We start from the raw sequence: 23,143 nt of genomic DNA, 5'->3' as shown, positions 1-23,143 counted from the left end.
CGGGTACTTCTACCATCAACCGGGAGATGGTGCTCTGCTTGTGAGCTTTTAGAATACCGGTCTCAGCAGTTTGGGGCTCCAGAAATTGGCCTTATTGCCTCAGATCTCTGGGAGGGGAAAATCAATCGCTGATTGCTATCCAGCAAGCCCCCCCGCTTCCCCCCTCCCTACCCCACCCCAAGTTCCCTGCTGTATAGTATATATGTGGCTGTGAGGATTCCTCAGTCGGAGTGCTATAAACGTGCCAATGCTCTGAATCTGGGCTCGCATGTAAAGGATGTTCAGTTGGACAAGATACAAACTAATCCCATTAATTGTTGTGTTCGATTCAGCGCCTATAATGGCACGGGCACTTTACAGGTAATTGCTGTGAAGTGTTGTAACTGTGCAAAGGCTGGCAAACTCAGCAGCCAATTTGTGCTCAGCGAAGTCTCACAGTCATGAAGTAACTCGCCGGTTTACTCCCGAGATTTAGGAGGACTGTTGCCCAGATCACTGGGAGAAGCTCCATTCGCTTATTGAAGGATGTCGTGAACCTTTCATGCGCGCAATGTGTTTGAAATGTTTGCTAGACTTGTTACAACAGCCAATCGATATGTTAAACCACGGCACCGTTTCTTTTTTAATGGTGATTTATTCAAAACGTTTTATAAAACGTACATTCTCATGCTGCTATTTTGCATAAACATTGTAGGGATTTTTTTTAATATTAAACACATTTAAAAGGAAATCCTCCCCCTCTCCCCACACACATACACTCCAGCCAGGGGGAAATTTCAAAAACCATAGGAAATAATAATAATCCTTACATTTAATACAGCGCCTTTCCCGTCAGGAGACGGTCTCAAAGCACTTCACAGGATTTACTGTAAAGTGTTGTGACGGTATATTTTGTAGGCTAATACAGCAGCCAATTTGCAGAGCAATGTCCCACAAACAGCCATGAAGTGAGTGACCAATTTTCTCTAGATGATTGTCGGTCGGCACACTAGGAGAGAGAAATTCCCATCTCCATTTAAATAGTGCCAGTAGATCTTGAGGGTCTGCCTCAACAGGCATAAATGGGACCTTGGTTTAAAGTATGATCCGAATAGCTGCTGCATATAAAAAGTTGTGCACTTGATTGCGGAAATTAAACTTTAGGGCGGAAGATGTGCTAAAATTGGTCTGACACAAGGCTCCAAGTGGAGCTGAGTCTAAGCCCTGGATACAGTCCATTAAAAATGAATCAATCAATAAATCAATGTTCCTCCATTGAAACAGGAAAAGTACAGCATGCAAGACAACAGGTATTATACACACCATCGGAACACATCATTCTTACACAACTAGAATACTTTATTGTACCAAAACATAACAACATTGAACGTCCGTCTGAATTCAGGTACCGCATAATCCTGAAATATGCATAATTTTTAATAGGTTTAATTACGCATCGAAGATTTCATAGACTGATCTCTGCACTTGCCATTTGTCAAACCCAACTGGTGTATTAAGTTGGCCTAAACCAACCCCGGCTGTTCATTCAACAAGAGCTATATTAAAACATTATATTATAAAAATGCACTCTATTGTAGAAATTTAAAACACTTCACGTTAACATGTTATAAAATGTACCCTTAACTAGTTGCAGGCTGTGTTTTTATACGTTTAACCTCAGAATAACACCTTCCACTTTCTATTTCCTCACCATCTAAGGCTGTGCATTCCCTTCTCCAGCTGGGAAAATCCAAACCTGGGGGAGAAAGGACTTTAGACTTTTAGCATTTCAGAGCAAGTGAATTTTGAACTATTATTGAAATTTAGCCTTAATTTTGAAGCCGGTGTTCTGTACTGAACAACAACAACTTGTGCCCTTCGCGTAAGATAGAGTACTCGGAGCGTTTCACAATCGGGTCAGGCCCCTGTGCAAGGGAGAAATAATAAAAGAAAAACAGCTTCAAAATTAAGACTGAATTTAACAATTGCCCACATATGCTCCTTAAAATGTAAAGTAAACAAAGTAAAGGTCTAGAATCCGGGGGAACTTCTGCCCCACTGACCCACATTTAGTTGCTGATTAGTTGTGAGAGAGCCATCTCCACGAAAAGGGTTCCCCTACACCTCCTGCCCCCAGCACAGCAGAATCTTTCTAAAAGATCCCTCTTGCCTTATTTTCGGTACAGCATAAAACATACATGGGCAACACAAGAGAGGTGCAAGGTGCAGCCGTCAGATGAAAACTATAACTCTAGTTCTGCACCAACTCTTAAGTATCTCCTTTTAAATAGGTTGAGAGAGGCTCTTAGCGTTTCAAGATAGCACCATGGTAGGATTTTACCTGTGTTCCATGTAGTTCCTCCCTTCCCACCCCATGTTAACATGTATTTCTATTCCTCCTCCTAGTTCAATTTGAATCCCAACTCCTGTCGTCGTTGGACTTTGCTGTCTGTCCATTTTGCATGTGTTGGCCCAACATATTATCACCCGCCTGATGCAACTCAAATCCCTAGAGTAGATTTACAAGCTACAGTACAAGGGAAATGTACTATAGGTTGCAAGAGTTTGCATTTTCATTATGTTGAAACGCCTCAAAGCGCTTCACAGATAATTACTGTCAAGTGTAGTGACTGTCTGTGGCAGCTATTTTCACCACACACAGTGAATGACCTATTTTATCTGGGGGATCGTTGGCAAGGGTGGGAAACTCCCTTTTTCCAATGGTGTCATGGGATCTTTATCGTCCACCTGTACAGGCAGACGGAACCTCAGTTTAACGTCCCGACCAAAGAAGTCGTGTCCCCCTGTACTGAGCTGGAGTGTCAACCTGGATTATGTATATATACAAAGATACAAAACACAAAGTAAATTTGTGTTTCTCTCTTATCACGCATTTGAAAAATGCAAAACAAATTATGGCTACATCTACTGCAGATGGCTACAGGACAATATTTTCTTATTAGAAAAAAAAGTTTGGTTCACTATTCAAACTGATTTATGCTTGAAGTACACACACTGAAAGTCTAAAAAAAAAGCTATTAACTATTTGGTGCAGCACAATTTTATTTACATTTAAAATCTGAACCTAATCCACTTAAAATTTTGAGAAACACGCATCTAGCACTGTAAATCTTTTGGATTTTTTTTCTATAACAAAAAATTGAAATCTGAAAATTACTTATGCTGATCTCTGTAAACAAATAAAAACTTGTGCATACGGCCCCTTCTGTATATAGTCATGATTACTAAATCAAAAATAATAAACACACTTGCATCGTGCGCTTCATCATAAGCATGTGTTTTGTGTCACCCTGAGAGGTAAAGGCAGGTTTATGTTAATGTTATAATTGTTCCCAGTGATTATTGTGTGTAGTGTTTGTGTGGTAATGTAATACATGCTCCCAATTTGCCCCAGTGTAAATGTTTCATGATAAAACCCCCAAAAAGAATTAGTAACTACCTTAGGGTTCGAGGCAGCCTGAAATAGCACGTGTGGAACAGCACTGAACCCAGTCCCCAATCAATCTATCTCTGGAAGTTTCATGTGTAGGTGGGTTGCATGGACTTCTCAGTTTGGTGGTTTCGGTACTCTTAAACACGGTGATGGGTTTCCTCATGTGTCAGACACCCAGCTGACCAAAACAAAAATCCCCCATCAACACAAAGCATCAAAGTGATTGGGGGCATTTCAAAGGGAGATGCACGCAGAGAAAGAATGAAGAGAAAGAGTTGGGAATTGGGGTAGACAGCATCACTGAAGGAGCAAACAGCAACTGATACAATGGGTCAGTCAAGTGGCCTCCAACAGTGTTGTAGAATTTCATGGAGCAAACATAGACTGTGCCAGAGCCAAAAAAAGGCTATTAAAGTCATTAAAGGTGGGAGTTTGAACATTGCTCTCACCGTGTTGCCTTGACCTCTACTACAATTATTTGTCATTGGGGGGAAGGAAATCGGTTATTTTTAAGACTATCATCGGATTTCCTCCATCATGAGGCAGGAAACTCTTTCGCTTCGATGTTGGAAGGGGAAACGGGCTGAGAGGAAAGTTATATATTTTTTTAAAAACTCATAAATCAATCCTCAATGTATTTCAGTTGGCAGCTGGAGCAGAACAAGAAGAAAATAGACTTTCCAAGGTTAGAAAAGTTTTGCTTTCAATGAAAATCTTGAACATTTTCTACTCTCTCCTGCTGGAATCTAACAAAACAGATTGCATACTCAAGGAAGAAGGGAATAGAGGAGAATGAAAGAGGAATGGAGTCTCAAGTGAAGTAGAAACAGCTGCACTGACCAGCGAGGCTGAATGGTCTGTTTCCATATGGTAACGCTTCATGTGATTCTATGTAAAGGTTACAACAGAGTCTGGATGAGAATGGACATGATTGGGGCATGATTTGCCTACTGTAGATCATCACTGTCAATCTGTATTTCCCTTTTTGTTTTCAGTCCTATATTTTCCCTCCCAACCATTCTGCTGGATTCCAGTCCGGGGGGGGGGGGGTGTCCTGGGGAATGTTTTTAATTTATCAGAGCATCGGGGAAGGAATTCATCACGTGCCTAATAACCATCAGTAGCCATGATTTGAGGCCTGACAATTTCATCCTGTCTCAGCCAATGGGACAATTTCGTTTTAAGATTTCTAAAATAAAATTGTGGAAAATTCAATTCAGTTTTAATTTGGAAGCTTACTTTCTGAAGTGCTTAAAAAGAACCAGCTCTCAAATTATGAATGAACTGAAGAATTTCCTACATTTCTGGGCGAAATGGGACTTGCAAGCTAGGTGGAAATGTAGGTTACGAGACAATTCCTGACTGATGTTCACTCTTCACAGCCCAGTCACTGCATGCAGTCAATTGTAGTCCCCAAGACACTTTCTGGTCTGTGTGGTGTAGTGTATCAGACAGTGTCTTTAACATGGGGAAGCTTTTTTTTAAATCTTCACTACATGGTACACTTGCAATTTCATTGCAGCTTAGTGTAGTTTGCTCCCCTTACTTCATTATGTTGATTTTGCATGAATTAAAAAATAGGTGTGATTCAGTATTTCAGTACAACAATTAATGAAATCTCACTAAGTTCAAGTCAATGTTTAAGAAGCTGGGAATGTGCCCTCTACTAAATACAGCTCTTATGTTACCAACGATTGAAGGATGGCTTCATGATAAAAACTTACTGTGGGTTGCTGCTGTTAACCCTTTTGATGTCAGTGGCATTGCGCATCAAATGGTCCCACACTACTGCACTGAGAACTAAGCATCAACCCACAAACAACAACAACAAAATTACATTTGTTTAATGCCTTTCACGTCGGGGGGACGTCCCAAAGCGCTGGGAAACAAAGCCCTCCCTCTTTAAAAAAAACCCAAAGCCAAAGATTGCTGTCAGCTATATGATGTCCGGATGCCAGCTGTACAAACAACTTGACTTTCACTCCTACAAATCTGGCAATACCACACCCAGGTATCCATTGCCGTAGATGTTGACTGGGACGTCACAGTTCAGCTAATTATAGAAGCTGTTGTGTGTGTATGACGGTTTCAGTCCAATGTGCTTCATTTCCTGTTTTGCAGTTGCCAATACCAGCCACTTACACAAAGAAAGTGTAATGACAGTTCGGCTTGAGGAAGCCATTAATTGGGGGGGGGGGGGGGGCTGGGGGGGAAGAGAGAGAAGGCAATATCAATTGGGCATTCTTCTTCCTTGCGATTATGCACCTATATTCAAGATTATCAAGTGCTCCAGGACGCTACCCCTCATGAAGGGCGCTATGTAAATGAAAGTTGTTGTTGTTATATTGCTTTACAGGCTGGGGCTGTGTTATTTCCACGGATTTGGTGGGCAGACCTGTCCAGTCACTATGTAACTGAATGTCCAGGCCGGACCCGTTGTTGTTGGCAAATAAACTAGTAGAAAAGTCTCATTGGATATCCGCTCACACTTTATCCCCCCGCCCCAATTGCTTTCCATTTAAAAGCAAGGTATGGAGCCAACTTTTCACAAATGCTTTGCATTTACTTCCCTTAATCTGTAGCCTGTCTAATAGGGCTCCGCTCCCACAACCTCGTGGCTTTGCATGATGTAGTTGAACTCTTAGTAGTTAGCTGTGAATGATCCTTCTTCAGTGTAGTGTTTGTGACATAAATCCAAGCGAGAGAGAGCATTGTTTGCTACATATTACTGAAAGTGGATTAAAAAAAAAATCTTCATTTTATGTCCTTAAAAAAACCTTGAAAGAAACATCACACCTGTTGAAATGTCAGCACGCTGTACAGGGCGCTAACATAGCTTAGTATTTACAAAATGACAGATCGCCAGATGAGAGCCGTGAGCAAAAAATAATATATATATATAATCCTCATCACTTTAGTCCAGTTCCCCTGAGAGTGTAAAAGAAGTCAGGGCAGTGTTGGCACGTGGAAAATGTGAATCCTCACTGAAGGACTATGTGACTATGTACACTGGATATCAGAGGGAGCACAGTGGACAGTCACCCTCGGACATGTGCAATGCACGAGGCAGAATATTATGGAACAAATACTCATGCTCCAGTGTCGCCTCTTCAGCAAGATGTTAAATTCAGCGTGTGAGGGGGAGTGGTGCCTAAATCAACTTGCAAACAAGAAACCACCTGCAAGTAAGGGAAAATAAAGTAAATCAGTGTGATTGAATTGCTTTTCCATTTGTGTTTAAATTATTTTCTTCTGTCCTGTAAGCTGCAATAAACTGTAGTAGACTGCAACAACAACAACAAATGACATTCACACAGCGCTTTTCACGACAGGAGGACATCCCAAGGCGCTGGACAGTCAGGGATTTGAACTGGAGCTAGGGATTGGGATCAGGGAGGGTGGAGGGCAGCAAGGGGAGGGGTAGGAGATCGGTCGAAGAGGAGGATCTTGAGATGTGCCTTGAAGGAAGCAAGGAAGGGGCGAGAGACGAAGGGACTGGATTTCCAGAGGGTGGGGGCAGCATCTGAAAGAGGTTCCAACAAAGGCTCACATCAGAGACGTTGACCTGTTTTTCTCTTTCAGGAGCTGCTGTGGATCTGCAGCCTACCTGTTTATATTCACCCCGGCACCAGTTTGTAAATACAATCCACTTACTTACAGGTAGAGAGTCCGTTTGGAGTTAGCTCGGCACCCAGCTGTGAGTGGACGACTGTGTGGTTGTTTTGGAGTAGGGCGGGCTGGTGGTGACAGGATCAAAGTTGAAATCCAGCCCCTCATCATCCATGAGGTCATGGTCTATTATATAGTCCATGTCGCAGTCCAGGCTCTCCATGAACATATCTAAGTCCAAATCTCGAGGAAAGTTCTCAACGTTGACATTCAGGCCTCCTGAGGAGATGCTGCTGCTGCTGTTGGAGCTCTGGCTGGACTGCAGGCCAAGCGGCAGGGACTGGCTCAGCGGTGTCTGCAGCTGTGCCTTCAACATAGGCATTTGGTTGGCATTGGGCTGAGGTCCCAGCATACCCAGGGTGTGAGGTAAAGTGTTGGTGTTAACGGACACTGCCGATGGACCTGGAGACTTCCCCTGGTGAGCGTCTTGGTTCAGCTTGGATTGCTCAGACGGAGGACTGAAGGTGGACTCCCCCAGCAGCAATAGGCTCTCGCTGTTGAGCCGCCCACCTGTCTGTGGCATGACGGGGTCAATCTGGCTCATCATCACGTCGCTGTGAGTGGGGGAGTCAGAGGTCAGGAGAGCTTCAAGCGTTGCGGGGCCACTGAAATGGCTTTGCACAGGCGGCAGGTCAGACGAATCGAAGAAGGAGCTTCCGTACGAGGAGCTCTGTGAGCCTGAGGCTGTACTCTGTTGCCTGAAGACATATGTGGAATCCTGTTGCATCAAGCCAGTGGACAGTGACTGCTGAGATGGCACCGAGGATGACGGGGACATGAGGTTCAAGCTATCAATAAGTTCAAGTTCTTCCACTAGGGTAGGTGGCAATTTGCTTGAGGAGCTGGGGTAGATGAGTGAAGAGCAAAGATCTTCATCTTCCAAGTCACCCTGCTCTGGCAATATCGGAGACAGACGCCCAGTACTTAAGGTACTGGCATTCGAGCTTGTTCTTGGCCTAAAACTGGTCCAGGCATCTGAATCCTCATTATTCCGAGAGGAAGGGCTTCCAGGCCATTTGGATATCTGGGATCCAGGACTGTCGGCGCTGCCCTCCTGGGCTGCCTGAAGTGCAGCCTTCTTCCTCGCAGCTCTCCCCTTGCTCTTTATCAGTTTGCTGTTGTTATCCATCGATGCTGCTCTCCTCCTGGGAGACTTCCCACTTTTCCCACCTTCAGGGTTGAGCATCCACCAAGAGCTCTTCCCGGTCGCTTCATTGTGGACCCGGATGAATTTGCTGTGTAGGGAGAGGTTGTGTCGGATGGAATTCTGCACAGGAAAAGGTAAGGCAAAAAAAAAAACTTTGGACACATTTGTAAACTGAACAAATGCTCGCCTGCATTAAAATAGAACTAATCCTTGTATTTGATGTAATACCAAAACATCAAAATGTCTAAAAGTCCTTCATAGGTAATTGCTATCAAGTGTAGTGACTATTTGCAGATAAACACGACAACTATTTTGCAATACTGGAGCCTTTGGTGTGATGGAATTCCCTACAATCAGACTGAATAAAAGCAAACTAATCCATATTAAATTTCAATAATAATAATTCTTGTATTTGATATAAAGCCTTATCATTCCATTCAGATGTCTCAAAGCACTTCACAGAATATACTGTAAAGCGAATTGACAGCATATTTTGTGGACGAAACGCGGCAGCCAATTGTTCCCAGCAGTGTCCCAAAGCAGCCATGGAGTGAGCGACCAATTTTAGTTGGGAGATTGAATTAGGAAAATATTTGAAAAAGGGAAATAGGAAGGGTATGCGGGAACGACAGGAGAATGGGACTAAACAGATATCTCTTTCAGACAGTCAACAGAGGCACAATACTCTCCTGCTGTGCTGTAAATTTCTATATTTCTGTGGTGCTATCATTATAAGTGAACATATACAGTACTATCCTACCATTGAAGGCAGATCTTGCAGTATGGTCTTCTACTGATAGATGGCACCAACAGAGTTTGTACAGTTAATGGTGCATTCCGTACATCTACCAAAAGTGCAGAAGAGAACCTCAGCTGCACACAATGGAGCACTGATTCCACTAAAATCTGAACAGCTAACAGCAGATTCTAGCTCAAGCTAAACTTAGACCGTGCAGCTAGAACCAGAATTATCCTGCAATGAATGTTTCACAGTTGCTATTGGCATTGGATTCTGTTTTGGAGTCACTGGTAAAACAAAGGGCTCCACATGGAGGGGTAAAACATGCACTTCCTCAACTCCAGCCTTTCCTCCACGATACTCCACTCCGTGCTGTGCTGACAACACCGTGTTCAAACCAGTCTGGGCAGGTCCCAACCAGTTCAAACGAGACACCCAGACGTCTGTGGTCATGCCTGGTGGTTACAGCAGCATGACTCAGTTACAATAAATTAATGCAAGGTGTCTGTGCATGGAGAAGCAACTCACTGACTGGAGCAATGGGGCGGGGGGAGCAACATCTGTACTGCTGAGACTCAGCTACTTTTCCCACTGATGGTCTGAAAATGGTCAGGCATGAGACATTGACCTGTGTTTGTCTTTACCAGATGCTGACTGCCTGCTGTGAATTTCCAGTGTGTCAGTTTTATTTCAGATCATCTTTCCATTTCTAATCTTCCAATCTCGCCTTGTGAGAGAACTACGTGGTGACACTCGACTTGCTTTATTCTCCTTCATTTTACTTTATCACAAAGTTCTGAAATTTACGCACTCTTACAGGGGTCTGAGGGGAAGGGGAGTAATCCTACACCAGAACACAATAACTTGCACTCAACAAAAACATTTCAAAGCACTTCACGTGGATAGTAAGGATCACTGGTGGGAACAAGGAAATAGAAGGTGACCTAAAACACAGTCAAAGTAGTAGGCTTTCCCAGAGTCCTGGCCAACAATCCCCCAGTTAAAATTGGTCATTCGGTTCATGGCTGCTTTTGGGATGTTGTGTGCAAATTGGCAGCTGTGTTTGCCTATAAAATAGTCACTGCTCTTTGGAATAAAGTGCTTTGAGACACCCTCGAATGTGGAAGTTGCTATATTAAATGCAAAGATTATTATGTTTATTGGGGGGGGGGGGGGGGGGAGTGGGGGAGGTGGGATTCGGAAGGATTTTGGAAGAAAGTGCCAGAGAGTGAGAGCATAGTGACTGAAAGCTCAATCACTGAAAGAGGGGAGGAGTAGGCAGAGCAAGCTAAATAATAATAATAATCCTTACATTTGACATAGCACCTTATCACATCGTTAAGATGTCTCAAGGATATAGTGTGAAGTGGAGTGACTGTGTATTTTATAGGCAAAAGGTAGACTCGTAATGGGATATTTTTGCAGTCCTGAACATTCCTATATAGACATCTTTCTCTGAATTGCTTCCTTACAATTCAACAACAACAACAACAACAAGATTCCATTTATAAAGCGCCTTTCACGTCAGGAGGACGTCCCAATTCAATCAAGAGGCTGAGCCTCCTTGTAGTTTGGGTTCGCCACATGAAGCAGAACTGTGCAAATACTGCCTTGTATTTCTGAGGCCTCCAAGGCTGAATAGCAAGGCCGCCTGAGAATATTAATTTCAATGTTGTGGTGGCATGCTCCCATTCCAAGATTACAGAAATGGCATATGAATTGGAACAAAGAGCACTGTTGATTTTATGATGTAGTCAATTTGATTTATGGCATGAATTGGCACTTTAATTGATTGTGCTACAGTAATAAACATGGGTTGCTATTGTGCTATGCTGCTGCCCGAGAGATATGGAATTGATCCAAGTATACGACCGACACCTGAAGCCAAAAACTGAAGGAACTCATAAAATCCATTCTATAACCATGGCTGCCTGAGCTATCAATCATACAGTGTAACTTGGCAAACTCCTCTATGAAGATAGTTCAAAATACTGCATTATCATGTCATGAAACAGCAGCATTTCAACATCACACTGAAGATGAGAGAGAGGGAAGGAGGAAAGTACTACTGGAACAATTTAGCACATCATTAGACAGATGTGAAATCTGTTCACTTAAAAGCTAAACAATCATTAAGGAAACCTAAATAGGGGTTCACACAAGATGAATTTCCAAAACTTCCCACGTACCATCTCCCTTCATTGACATCCCCGTGAAAAGACAGAGAAGTACAAGGGCAAGAGAAACAAATGACAAGAGCTGAGATACATCCCCCCAATACAATGGTTTGGAAGGGAAACACGTTTGCACATCAGTTTGTTACACTAACAACATGACTGCCTAATCCCCATGTAATCAGCATTGATATTAGAGATTGCACAGCTTCAGATACTAACACTAGTATAAAGGGAGCAGCACGTTGGCAATTACTTAGCTGATTTGTTCTCAAGTCTCTCCCAGCAGTCCTGGTCCAGGTGCCGCAGGCCAGTTGCTAATTCAGTCTCAGCTTTGCATGTGGGTTGGGCTCTCGTGACCGAAACTACAGAAATGTTCACTCAGAATAGAAAGACTCATAACCACAGCGAGTTTCCAACCTGCCCACCAGAATGCTGATTGCATTGATTCAGGTGTTTGGGTATCTGGTTTGAGTGATGAGTCTGTTTTTTGTGGTTAGTAAGCAGGAGGATGAGAAGGGCAGGAGATTCAGGTTTCTCTGAGTTACTGAGGTAATGAAAGGAAATAGGTGAAGTGGCTAAATATAGTACAGTATGTGCACACATCCTATACTTCAGAGCGTTACCAATCTCAGAGGCCACAAAACCAAGAAGAAACTGTCCCAACAATTTCTGTACATAGTTCAGATGTTCTTTGCATGTTGTTGGAGAAACATGCAAACAAAGGCTCCCATTTGCTTTTTCCTTTGACATCATGCAAAGCACATCTGAAAAACAATGAGCTGTAATAAATCAGACTGGCTCCTCTTCTGCCCATACTCTCCACTCTTGCAACCCAACTCTGGTCTACTTCTCTCATTCTCACTCTCTAGATCCCACCGTTGGTGCCTGAGCTTTCAGCCACTACTCTTGCAATAGAGGTTTCAGCCACAACTCTTATGATAGGGACATGGAAACCTTATTATTATTATTATTATTATTTTGCTGACTGAGCAGTGAAGCCACACACAAGCAGCGGAGTTCTAGCCAGTGACATAAGGTTGTTTTTTAGAAACTGAACTCGCCTGACGAGAAGCATTTGACATGGTCACTGAACACAAAGAGCAATCACATTCCATTCCTCTTAAACATCATCACTCACCTTAAACAGAATTCACCCAAGTTCTTTTAAAAAGCCAAGATAAAATACATTTTAGAATATACACTTTCTGTCAAACTTATTCTTCAATTCAACAGACACAAAAGAGGCCCTCTTGGGAGTAAAATAGGCAATTTAGCGCCTTAGAAGTAGGCAGAAAAACGGCTTTAAAATCTCACCCTGTACTTTTTTTGAGGGAGATAAAGAAAAACATGTGCACACAGCTTCCTTCCAACAGACAATAACTTGCAATAGTTGGACAATTGCCAACATTTTAGACTTGAACAGAAAAACAAGAAATCAGTTGGAAGCCCGATGAAACCAGCACAGCTGTCTTTATTTACTATATTGATGCATTCAACTTTTTCCCCTCAAACTAAAGATTAGTGAAAGTCTCAAGAGACATTCAAGGGTAGACTTTCCACACATCGCAGCCCACCCCCCTCCCCCCGCACCCCCCATGTTCGAGAGGCAGCAGTAGTTGCATCATACAGATGTGCCTGGTTCCCGAGTCCTCGCTGTTCAGACTAACAATGGAACATTGTCTCTGTAACAGCTCCCTTGTAAATCCATATAACCACAAGACCCTTTCTGTGCAAGGATGCCAAACTGGGATGGAGCTGCTCACCACATCTAATCACAATCGTGAACGGCAAACTGATTGGGAGTGGGATATGCTACACCACCCTACTATTGCCACTGCTCCAGTCTTCCTTTGACCTGTATTTTCCCCCCCACCGCCATTCGAAAAATACAGCCAGCAGTCTGACAACACTGGGATTGAAATAGTATTCTGTTGGGACAGAGATTTAGAAGCAAAATAAAACTCTCAGAATATAACCCAGTGACTCCTGGTCTATATTTGTTGCAGATGGGTTACAATAACAGTCCTGTATTGTGCTCAGGGTCTGAATGCCGCGAGTTGAGTGTGAGATTGAGTGTGAGAGTGTTGACATGACCACCAAATGCTGGCCTTTTCTTGACGTGGGTATGAGCCAGTCAACCCATTGGCTGTCAGAAAACGTGTCCGACTCTGCCTCCAGTAACAATGTTTACATTAGTGTTGGGGGGAGAGCAGTGGCTTTTTGGCAACATAAACTGAAGCATAAGCAAAGCATTAACTTGGGGCCTATTTTTTTTATATAAACTATCCTGAAGGCAACTGAGGCACAGGTTAACCCACTGGCTATTTTTTTCAATCCTACTCATGTGCAGGATTCCTTTGAATCTATTTCAATTCATCATAGTAAACAGTCAAACAAAAGGCCAAGCAGGGGCTGATAGTGTTCAGAGCAGACATTACAGATTACATCCTCTCCTGGCGATGTGAGAAGTGCAGCAAATCCATTTTCTCGTTACTTATCACAAATTTCAAATGTACTTTTTTTTAAAAAAATGATGGGGCATTAAAGGGATCAATGTATTTTTGAACTTAGAGATTTCCTAGAGTTTTAATCTCATTACAATTCAGAATAATCCACCATAAATCTGTACAATCCAAAGTACTCTCATTCCACACGCCTAATAATCCAAAACCAAAAACAATAATAAATTGGTCATTTTCAATCCACGACGGTTTGTGGGACATTGCTGTGCGCAATTGGCTGCCGCGTTCGCCCACAAATATACAGTCAATTCACTTTACAGTGTGTTCTGTGAAGCGCTTTGGGACGTCCTCCTGATGTGAAAAGCGCTATATCAAATGCAAGGATTATTATTATTATTCCTTCATCAACTGACTGAGACAGGACTGCATTGCTGGTTCTGTAGCATACCAACACTGTGACAAATACCATCAGAATTAGCATGCAGACTGCTCAAACTCCTTCATGGTAAACACATATCCTTTCTGAAGTCTATTAACTCCTATAATTTCCATTGAGAACACTTGTGCCAGTTACATAACTAAGTGTAACAGCTGCAAGCCTGTTTACTGGATCTGTACTCAGTGGCTCGAATTCAAGTCCCAGCATTTTTGCTACTCATGTTTTTCTGTGAAAGGCACTGTATAAATGGAAGTTATTGAGTACTGCCTTCAAGAGGGGAGGATAATGGAGGAAGAGGAGGATAATGGGGTGGGGGGGGAAGAACCTGGAAATAGTGTAGTATGAGTGGTAGGATATAGTTTAGCTCTCAGCATGCAGTGAATTTTATATCTCAGTTATTTGGTGGGTTCCACAGTCTTCTCACCTCATGCCAGTTACTATACTTTCCAATATTCCAATGCATTTTCCTGATGCAGGAAATGATAACAAACTCCATTAACATCTAAAACAGAACTTACATTTTTGTCACAGTAGAGTGACTCTTTTTGTAGGCAATTGCACCCAGCAGAGTCCCATTTATCTGGAGAATTGTTGCCCAGGACACAGGAGAAACTTCCTTCTCTTTTCCACCAAAGAGGGGCACAAATCCAGAACCTTCCAAGAAGAATAGAGCCCAAGCCGTACAAAAGCACAAGGCTGTTGTGCTCAGCCATGTGCCCTACATCCAGGTAATCTTTTTCTGGTACCAATACTCATGCAACACAACCCTACCATCTTAAATTATATTTTATTCTAGAAAAAACATAACATGTGCAGAATTGAACAATATCAGCACTATAAAAAGTCTGTAAATATTCTATGCCTAATTTTAATGGAGGAAAAGAACTGTTGAGAGCTGGCAGGTAAAACTGATCAGCATTTTCTGACTTTGGTCAAGACAAGCTATTGAATGAATAAATAAATGGTCTGAGGCTCAAAGACTTGTCAATTGCTCATTTTTAATCTTGAGTTTATAGAAACCTCAAACCATGTACAACCTCAAACCATGTGCTAAGTACACACCCCAAGCACAAGGATTATGATTTTAATTCCAGGTTGCGCTGAAAACTATCTGCAAACATTGGGAGTGCAAGGGCATAAATGTTCCCAAGATAAAATGTTTTTTTTCTCCTGTTGTCATTGTTAGTTAATAATAGCACACAAGGGAATCGTTTACAATCAATGCTCTGCTACTAATAAGTCTCAACTAGGGAATACTAGTCTTTAAGGCAACAATTAGCTTTTTTAAAAATATTGTAATCCTTTTAGGTAAAATATTAGAGATAATTGCAGCCTTGTGAATCTCCTATTGTGAGGTAGGTTTTACCTGCAGTATCAAGCGTCAATTGCACTGACTGGCATTCCACTGTGGAAAACAGAACCTACCCGGTTTGTGCCTCAAGGCATTTGTGCCTTCATAAACTGACTAAAGCATTCTCAGATTATGAAGTGGCTCACTGGTAAGAGTGCTGCGTTAACTATTAACTGTAATGCACGCCAGAAAAAAAGAATATCAAGGACTGAGCGGGACAGTTTAATGTACAAATTTGACTTTACTTATAAGTTCTGTTATGTGCCATGAATAAACACATGTGCACAGAGGGAATGCAGGTGCCTTTAATTATGTAATTAAGCAATGGAAAGAATTGGTGAATTGGATAATAAATTATTTTCATTTGTTAATTAGGTAAATCAGGGCACATTTAGGCACATGGAGTCCCGTAGTGTATTGGTTAGCTCACTCGTCTTGCAAGCGAGAGAACCCAAGTTCGAATCCTGGGTGGGGCAAAACCTTAGACCAGTTGCCTTACTCCACATGCTCCTGTTTACCTAGCAGTAAGTAGGAACCCAGTTGTTGGTGGACTGGCAAATCACTTTCCAGGAATAATAATTCCTCCCAAACAAACAAAATGTGGTCACTCAACAACAACAACAATAAGATTTCATTTATAGAGCGCCTTTCACGTCGGGAGGACGCCCAAGGCGCTGTACACTTGGGTCAGGACCCAAGCACGGGGGAAATGGTCAGGGTGAGGGGAGGGAAGGGAGGGAGGGAGCGAGGAGGGAGTAGAGAGTCGAGAGGGGAGCTGAAGGCACGGTCAAAGAGAAAGGTCTTGAGACCGGCCTTGAAGGAGGAAAGGGAGGAAGCGGTGAAGGCACTGGGGGATAGAGTTCCAGAACCTCGGGGCTGAGAGGCTGAAGGCCTGGGCACCGATGGTAGGGCGGTTGGGGCGGGGGATGTGAAGCAGACCGGAGCCAGAGGAATGGAGGACCAATTTATTATTGTTTTTCTTGGGAGTGATTATTATCAGGCATGTGGAGTAAGGAAACTTGCTCAAGGTTTCACCCTGCTGGGAATCAAACCCAGGTTTCTCGCTTGCAAAGCCAGTGCTCTAACCACTGAGGACTCCACTTTGTCTGTGCCTGCAGAGATGATATTGTTAACATTAAAGCAATAAAGTCAGTTTCATGAATATAATTTAAATTAGTGATCTGGGTTGGGTTCAGTGTTCCAGCACAACAACAGCCAGGGTTCACTTAACAGACAGCAACAATAAAGTTAAATTCTCAAGTTTACAATATGTACTTGCCAAAGTTAGGCTTTCCAGTCTCTATAGTCTTGTAACAATCCTAAGTTTCCTGCATTAAGTTCATGACTTGGACAGCATGAATGAGAACATAGGCATTTCTATGACCAGGCAGCAAATTCATTGGCATCAAAGCACGTTCAATCTCTCTCCCTGTCCAGATGGAGATTTGAGTCTCTGAGGACAATCTCTGGCCCATGGTTCCCTTCCTTCCTCTTGCTATACTTGCACTATACTCTCTTTAACCTCTGGCTATCACTTTGCGCATACTTGCATTGTTATGTTATGCTTATTAGACGTCTACTACAAATCAATCTATTTCAACTCTAGTAAACAGGTGATTCTGTACATTACTCACTGACAGACAGCAAACAAATGGCTGTTGACAAGCTGTGAACTGGGCAGACCAGCCAACTGTACAAACTATTGGCAGCTTGACTATACTGCTTGGCTGTGTCATTCTCTCCACCATCCCCCATGTGAAATAAAATATTGCAACCTGAAGCTACTATAAAGGAGCCATCACCTCAGCCAATATGATCACTCCTAAATTACTTTGCATTAAAATGCTTTTTGTTACAAACAATGTTTGCCTGTTCAGACAGACATTAAAGATCTTGTGACACTATTGAAAAAGAGAAAAGATTCTCCCAGTATCTGGTCCAACAATCTTTCAAATAAATTGGTCATTCCCTGCTCTGTGCTCCATTGTTCGTGCGACCTTTTGGCATGCAAATTGATTGCTGTGTTTGTTTATACACGGTCACTACACAGAATTCCCTGTGAAGCGCTTTGCTACCTTTTGCCATTATAGCCACCATATCAAATGCAAGCATTATTGTAAGATTATGTTCTCAGAAGTTGTAATGCCTGCTCAGTGCCAATGTGAATCCCTTCCTTGCACATCTTACAAGTGAGATTCCTGGATTAGCATGTGCGACATGATTAGTGTTTTTTCATTATGACACTGAAGAGGAAACATTTTTACTGTATGGATTGCAATTCACTCCCTCCTGTTTCTACCCACATTTTACAGTGCTGTTTCCCGTGGTTTCTCTTGCACAATGAGAAGTATACTTAAGTTTGTTTACCTTCTAAACCGTGAATCAACCATATGGACGTGCATAAAACCAAAGGCTCGGTTAAATTGGAGCCTGCATTCTCAGCCACACCCATAATGGTGGTTGAAGATAAGCATATATTAAATTAAAATATATTTAAAAAAATGTTAAACATACATTACGTAATAATATACTCCTTTTATCAGATGTAGAATCATTATTAACTCCAATATCTGGTTAACAATAAGGTTGTTTCTCCCAGTGATCTGACCAACAAACCTCCAGATAAATTGCTTGTTCACGTCACATCTATTTGTGGAAACCATGCTGTGCGAAATGTTTGTCTTGTTTCCTTACAAATGAACAGTCACTACACTTGACAGCAATTCCCTGGGAAGCACTTTGAAAAGGTGAACATTATATTAAGATCAAGGATTATTTGTTAAGCAACAGGCTAGTTTTTTTTTCTTAAAGATTATACGAACAACACATGAAATGTTGATATTTAATATTTTCTGATGCTCTCCATTGAGGCTCTGCTCTGTGTGGCATTAGCCATCCTCAGGAGAGCAGTGGAGTGCTGCAATGAACTTCTTACAATGGTTTCCACTCAGACATGATCCACAACATGCGGTTTTCAAGTAAGAACCAGACGGTGTACAGCTGTAAGATATTTCCCCCCCACCCCTGTGGTCAACTCACCAGGCGAAGTCACACTATGGCTCAAATGGCTGCTTCAGTAAGATAGCTACTGCCAAATGCACTTCAATCACTGGCTTTACGAAAGGACAGGGGAAGTGGGGAAGAAAACTAGTCCTTCAATTTCACTAGGTTTTACCCTGTAAGTGTGTGGGGAATGGGTGATTCCAAACCACCTGCAGTGCAACCCAATTTCTTAGGAAGATTATGACCAGGTAACACACCACAGGCTCAATGCTGTAAAGGGAGATAGGCACAGCACAGTATGGTAGGAACGTTTAAAACAAGCAAAAGATAAAAGTCAGCCACTCATCACACCCTGTATCACCACTCTTGAGATGTGGCGGGGTGAAAATTTAAGGAGAGAAGGAGCACATCCCCATCGGAAGGAACAAAGGTAGCGTGCCTAGTAGCCAGCTATACAGCAGTATTACCAGAGGTCTCAGAACAGAACCTGCCTGTGCTTTCAGCAAGGAATTCTATGTATAAACAAAACAATGCTTCAAAGTGTGTAAAAAAAATACATTTCTACCCATTGTCAGCATCCAAAGCCTTGGGTCACAAAGTTTTCATTAAGTAGCCAGAGCACCTTAAGTGCTCAAAGCACATCAAAAAGATTGATTTTTTCATTTCAACAATGTAATCAGGTCAATCCTTAAACTTGCAAGCCTGAACAGGCTGGAAGGAAATTGTATTTTGGAGCCAAGGTTTCAGGTTCACTCCCCGCTGTCGAATGACCTGCCAGCACATACAAACAATGGCCATATGGGTAAAGTACTGGAGGGAGACGAGCACCTATGGAACTGCACCCAAATCCTACTATAAATTAATCAAAACGCCTTAAGGAGACTAAGAAGGTGAGGAGGAGAGATTGAAGGATAAAATTGCTCAAGTGACTTTATTACAATAAACCTGTTTCAGTCATGGAACATGAGCTGAAACCTCAAAACCAAGCAAAGGCTATTGAGAAAGAAAAAATATCATTATGTGTGATTTGTGTCATTTACATCAGGAAGATATATCAAACTGCTTTACATGTTTACTGTAAGGTGTAGAGAATGTGCATTTTGCGGACAAATGCAGCAGCCAATTTGCACACAACAATCTCCCACAAAAATCTATGAAGTTTTATTTGGAGGACACGGGGAAAAATTCCTTTCTCTTTCAGGTAGTGCCACAGATGTTTCATGTCCAACTGGTTTTAACAGCTCATCCAAAGCACAGCACCTCCAAGAATGCAGAACACCACAATATTGCATTGGAGAGTCAGACAAGACTTTAAAGTTCAAGAGGTGAGATTGCTACCAACTGAACCAGGCTGATGCCAAGGTGTGGGTTTAAATTTGTTCACCTATCAGTTGATATGAGGTGTTCTGATGAGCTGCTTGTTATGTGGTGATGCTACAGCCTGACATAATCCTTTATCTTTGTTCAAACAAGATACATCTAATTCTACAGAAAATTTGAATGAATTTGAAAGATAATTTCAGGCTACTGAAGATTGCTATCAACACAAACACCACACCACCTAACAATAGAAACGGATTAGAATTAAACCCACAATCTAATCTCAGAAATTGTTTTTACAGTTTACGGCAGCAACTGCTGCTCTCCAGGTAGCTCAGTCATACACACTGAGTGCAGCTGTACAGAGCGTTCCATTAAATTAAAAACTACCTGGTAATGCCACATCTCAGCCAATGGCACTCAACCAGAATCACTCTCCAGTTTCCTGGGTTACTGTTCCTCAAATTATTTTTCCCGCCTCCTATTTGGATGTGCTGAGCATTCCAGCGGCCACCTCTGCATACCCTCCTCAACAGTAACATAGTGGACTATTGCATCAGTTGCCTGTTCAGATCACTCTGCCTATTAAGGCAGAGGTTAAAATCCCACCCCAATTTGGTCATTCCCCTCATTGCAGTTTGTTGGACGTTGCTGGTGCACATTTGTTGCTGCATTTGCTTAAATTTATAATTATTTCACATCAATGCCATGCTCAGTTTGAAAGGCACTGTATTAAATGCAAGGATTAGCACAAAAACAACAACTTGCACTTACATAGCGCCCTCCACGCTGGGCGGCGTCTCCGAGCACTTAACAATGGTGAAGCCCAAGGCCAAGCCAGGGGGAGGGGGAAGGTGACCATAGGTGCCAAAGCCAAAAAAGGTCTTCAGGCGTGACCTGAAGATGGGGAAGGAGGGGGGTGAGGCGAAAGAGTTGAGGGAGGGCATTCCAAAGTTTTGGGGTGTAGTGGCTGAAGGCACGGCCACCGACAGTGGAGCGGAGGATTCAGGGGACGCGGAGGAGGCCGGACCCAGCAAAGCGGGGGCAGCGGGTACTGCTGTGGGGAGAGAGGTTAGAGAGATAGGGGATGCCAAGGAATGAAGTGATTTAAACACTAGAGTGAGGATCTTGAAGTTGATCCGTTCTGTGACAGAAAGACAGTGGAGTTTGGCAAGGACTGGGGCTTCTTATAAGGATCACCACCTCAAAACGCTTACCTTCCATCCAGCTGAACTGTTGCTGTCTCCTTTGTCTCTGAAGTAGGGCACAGATTTGACCATCCACTCGTAGATCTGTGACAGAGTCAGTCTCTTGTCAGGAGAGCTCTCGATTGCTTTGGTGATTAGGTCTGCATACGACTGATGACCCCACGCATTTCTCCTGGAGGTACCTTTCCTCTGAGCTCCCGCCGCACCAGTTTGGGAACAGATGTCGGCATTGGGACCAGCTTCGCTCTCCGATTTCACAGCGTTTGGATCTGCATTGTCAGTTTTTTCTTCTTCCGTCGGTGTTCCCGAGGCCGACTCCTCCGGTTTGACAACTGTCAAATCCGGCCTTGGCAAAGGCCAAGTACAAGATCTGGGGCGACTCTTCGGCTCAAAGTCTGGGTCTATCTCGACTTTTGGCTCTTCTTCAGCCATGTCTTTATAAAAATGACTACAGAGAGAAAGCTGTATACTTTCTATTAAAATTGAACTGCTAGAAAATGTTTTAAGCATCGATTTTCATCATCCCAAACTGCTAAATTTCCACAACATATTCGACAGTTATTTCCGTCCTTTAACTTATTCCAGATGGCGTCCCAGTGTTTGCATCAAGGAAGATTAAAAACACAGACCTGGAGATGCCAAATATGATGGTATATTGTGCAACAACTCAATATTTGCAACCTCAGTATTCGTCTGCAGCTTATTTGAATTTCGGACTTAAAAAACAGAATCCACGTGAACTATTTTGAGTATATTTTAATTGGCTGTAATAAGTTTGGGCACCTTTTCACTTAATCAGTCCTGTATTTCAAAGTGCAATCACGATTTAGTCACGGTGTAGATTCCTCAAATACGTATTCTTTCGTGTATTTTTTTTTAAAAAACAAAACAAAAACCAGACCACACTATAAAACCTCGATGAAATCCACCAGGTGCACTGCCGTCGACCGGAATTTTCTCTCTCTTTTTTTTTTAAAAAAAATTGCAAAACAAAATTGTGTCCCGATGAATTAATCTGAAGTAGTAACTTCTGGAAAGTGATCTTCGGCGAGAGAGACGATACAGGGAGAGCACTCTTGCTTGAATGGCAAACTGGAAAAGGCAGTAACTTCCCCCCCCCCCTTATCCGTTAACGTGACTGGCAGCAGTAGGTCTTCTTTGTCCACAAAGCAGTCTCTTCCACACCCGCTCCGCTCCCCTCCCCGATCTGAAAAGGGCTCCCGAAAGCAGTCTGCAAACACTTAAAAAGTTCTGCCTGATATCCAAAACGTTTCTTTTATTCAAAGAGGTGGGGGGGTGGGTGGATGATGATGAGGAGGAGGAGGAGGAGGAGTTTGGAGGTGAAGAGAGTCAACGATTTCGCAATTCGGTTTAAATCCGGATTCAATGCAGGTCCTGATTTGCTTCAAGAGCAAAAGTAAAAAAAAAAAGAGAATCGATTGCGAATCTCTCCCCCCCCCCACAACAAAAAAAAATAAAACCCTAACAGCGGGCGATTGGGTTGTGTCGGGATGTGAACGCGTGGCTGTCAGTCAGTCAGTCAGTCAGTCACTACTGCTGAGGGAGGGAAGAGAAATGGGATGGGAGGGGGAGGGGGGAGAGGAGAGAGGAAAAAAAAAAGTTTGTTGTCTCTCCGCTGTCGCTGTAAGTCAACACGAGTCCCAGTGCCTCACAAACACCTGTAAATCCGGAGCCATTCGGGGCTCGAAGGCCCCGCGCGCGCGCGCGCTCTTTTCCCGCGGGTTTACTCGCGAGCCGGAGTCCCCTCCCCGGGTTCCCGCGGCGGCGGGCAGCTGCCGGGCGCCTCCTCGGCCCAGGCTGCCATCTTGACCGCGATCACCAAGACGGGGGGGGGGAGAGAGAGAGAGAGGAGAGGGGAGAGCGGTGCGGAGCGCGCGCCACGAGTCCGCCTCGCGCCGCCCGCCTCAGCTTTCACTCGAGCTCGGTGCGGCCTGGGCCCAGCGACGCCCGCCCCCTCCTCGCCGCGCCGCGCCGCGCTGCCGTGCCGTCCGGCCTCTCGCTCGCTCCGCCGCCGCCGCCGCCTCCTCCTCCTCCGCCTCCGCCGCACCGCGATCCCGGGGCCGCTTCGGGCGCCTTTCGCTTCTTTCCTCCGCTCTTCGCTCCTCTTTGACGTGTTTTCATCGCGTAGTAAACACCGTCGCCATGACGTAATGGCGGGCGGGGGTGGGGGTGGG

At 43.4% G+C, this 23,143-nt stretch overlaps 1 protein-coding gene across 2 annotated transcripts; it reads right to left on the bottom strand.

Annotated features, from left to right (window-relative positions):
- Positions 1-5,630: 5,630 nt before the first annotated feature.
- On the bottom strand, positions 5,631-22,519 carry LOC103179040 (forkhead box protein O1). Of its 2 annotated transcripts, none has more exons than XM_007894102.2 (3): positions 20,958-22,519; positions 7,088-8,369; positions 5,631-6,612 (listed from the first exon to the last, which is right to left on the bottom strand). In XM_007894102.2, the coding sequence occupies exons 1-2, from the start codon at positions 21,456-21,458 to the stop codon at positions 7,113-7,115; spliced, it is 1,758 nt and encodes a 585-aa protein (XP_007892293.1). In that variant the 5' UTR covers positions 21,459-22,519; the 3' UTR covers positions 5,631-6,612; positions 7,088-7,112. The 2 variants fall into 2 exon arrangements, with proteins under 2 accessions (XP_007892293.1, XP_007892294.1); XM_007894103.2 differs by having other exon boundaries at positions 7,092-8,369.
- Positions 22,520-23,143: the final 624 nt, after the last annotated feature.

The sequence above is a fragment of the Callorhinchus milii genome, unplaced genomic scaffold, assembly GCF_018977255.1.
Source record: "Callorhinchus milii isolate IMCB2004 unplaced genomic scaffold, IMCB_Cmil_1.0 Scaffold15, whole genome shotgun sequence".
In the NCBI taxonomy this organism is placed as follows: domain Eukaryota; kingdom Metazoa; phylum Chordata; class Chondrichthyes; order Chimaeriformes; family Callorhinchidae; genus Callorhinchus; species Callorhinchus milii.
This window is presented reverse-complemented; position numbering and strand designations above follow the sequence as displayed.

What these genes read in the sequence shown, in the direction of transcription:
- LOC103179040 (XM_007894102.2), bottom strand. Translation starts at nt 21,458, where the DNA reads ATGCTTAAAACATTTTCTAGCAGTTCAATTTTAATAGAAAGTATACAG. An exon ending in ACAGTTCAGCTGGATGGAAG is followed by an intron (nt 8,370 to 20,957) that starts GTAAGCGTTTTG and finishes TTTCCTGTGCAG; the next exon opens with AATTCCATCCGACACAACCT.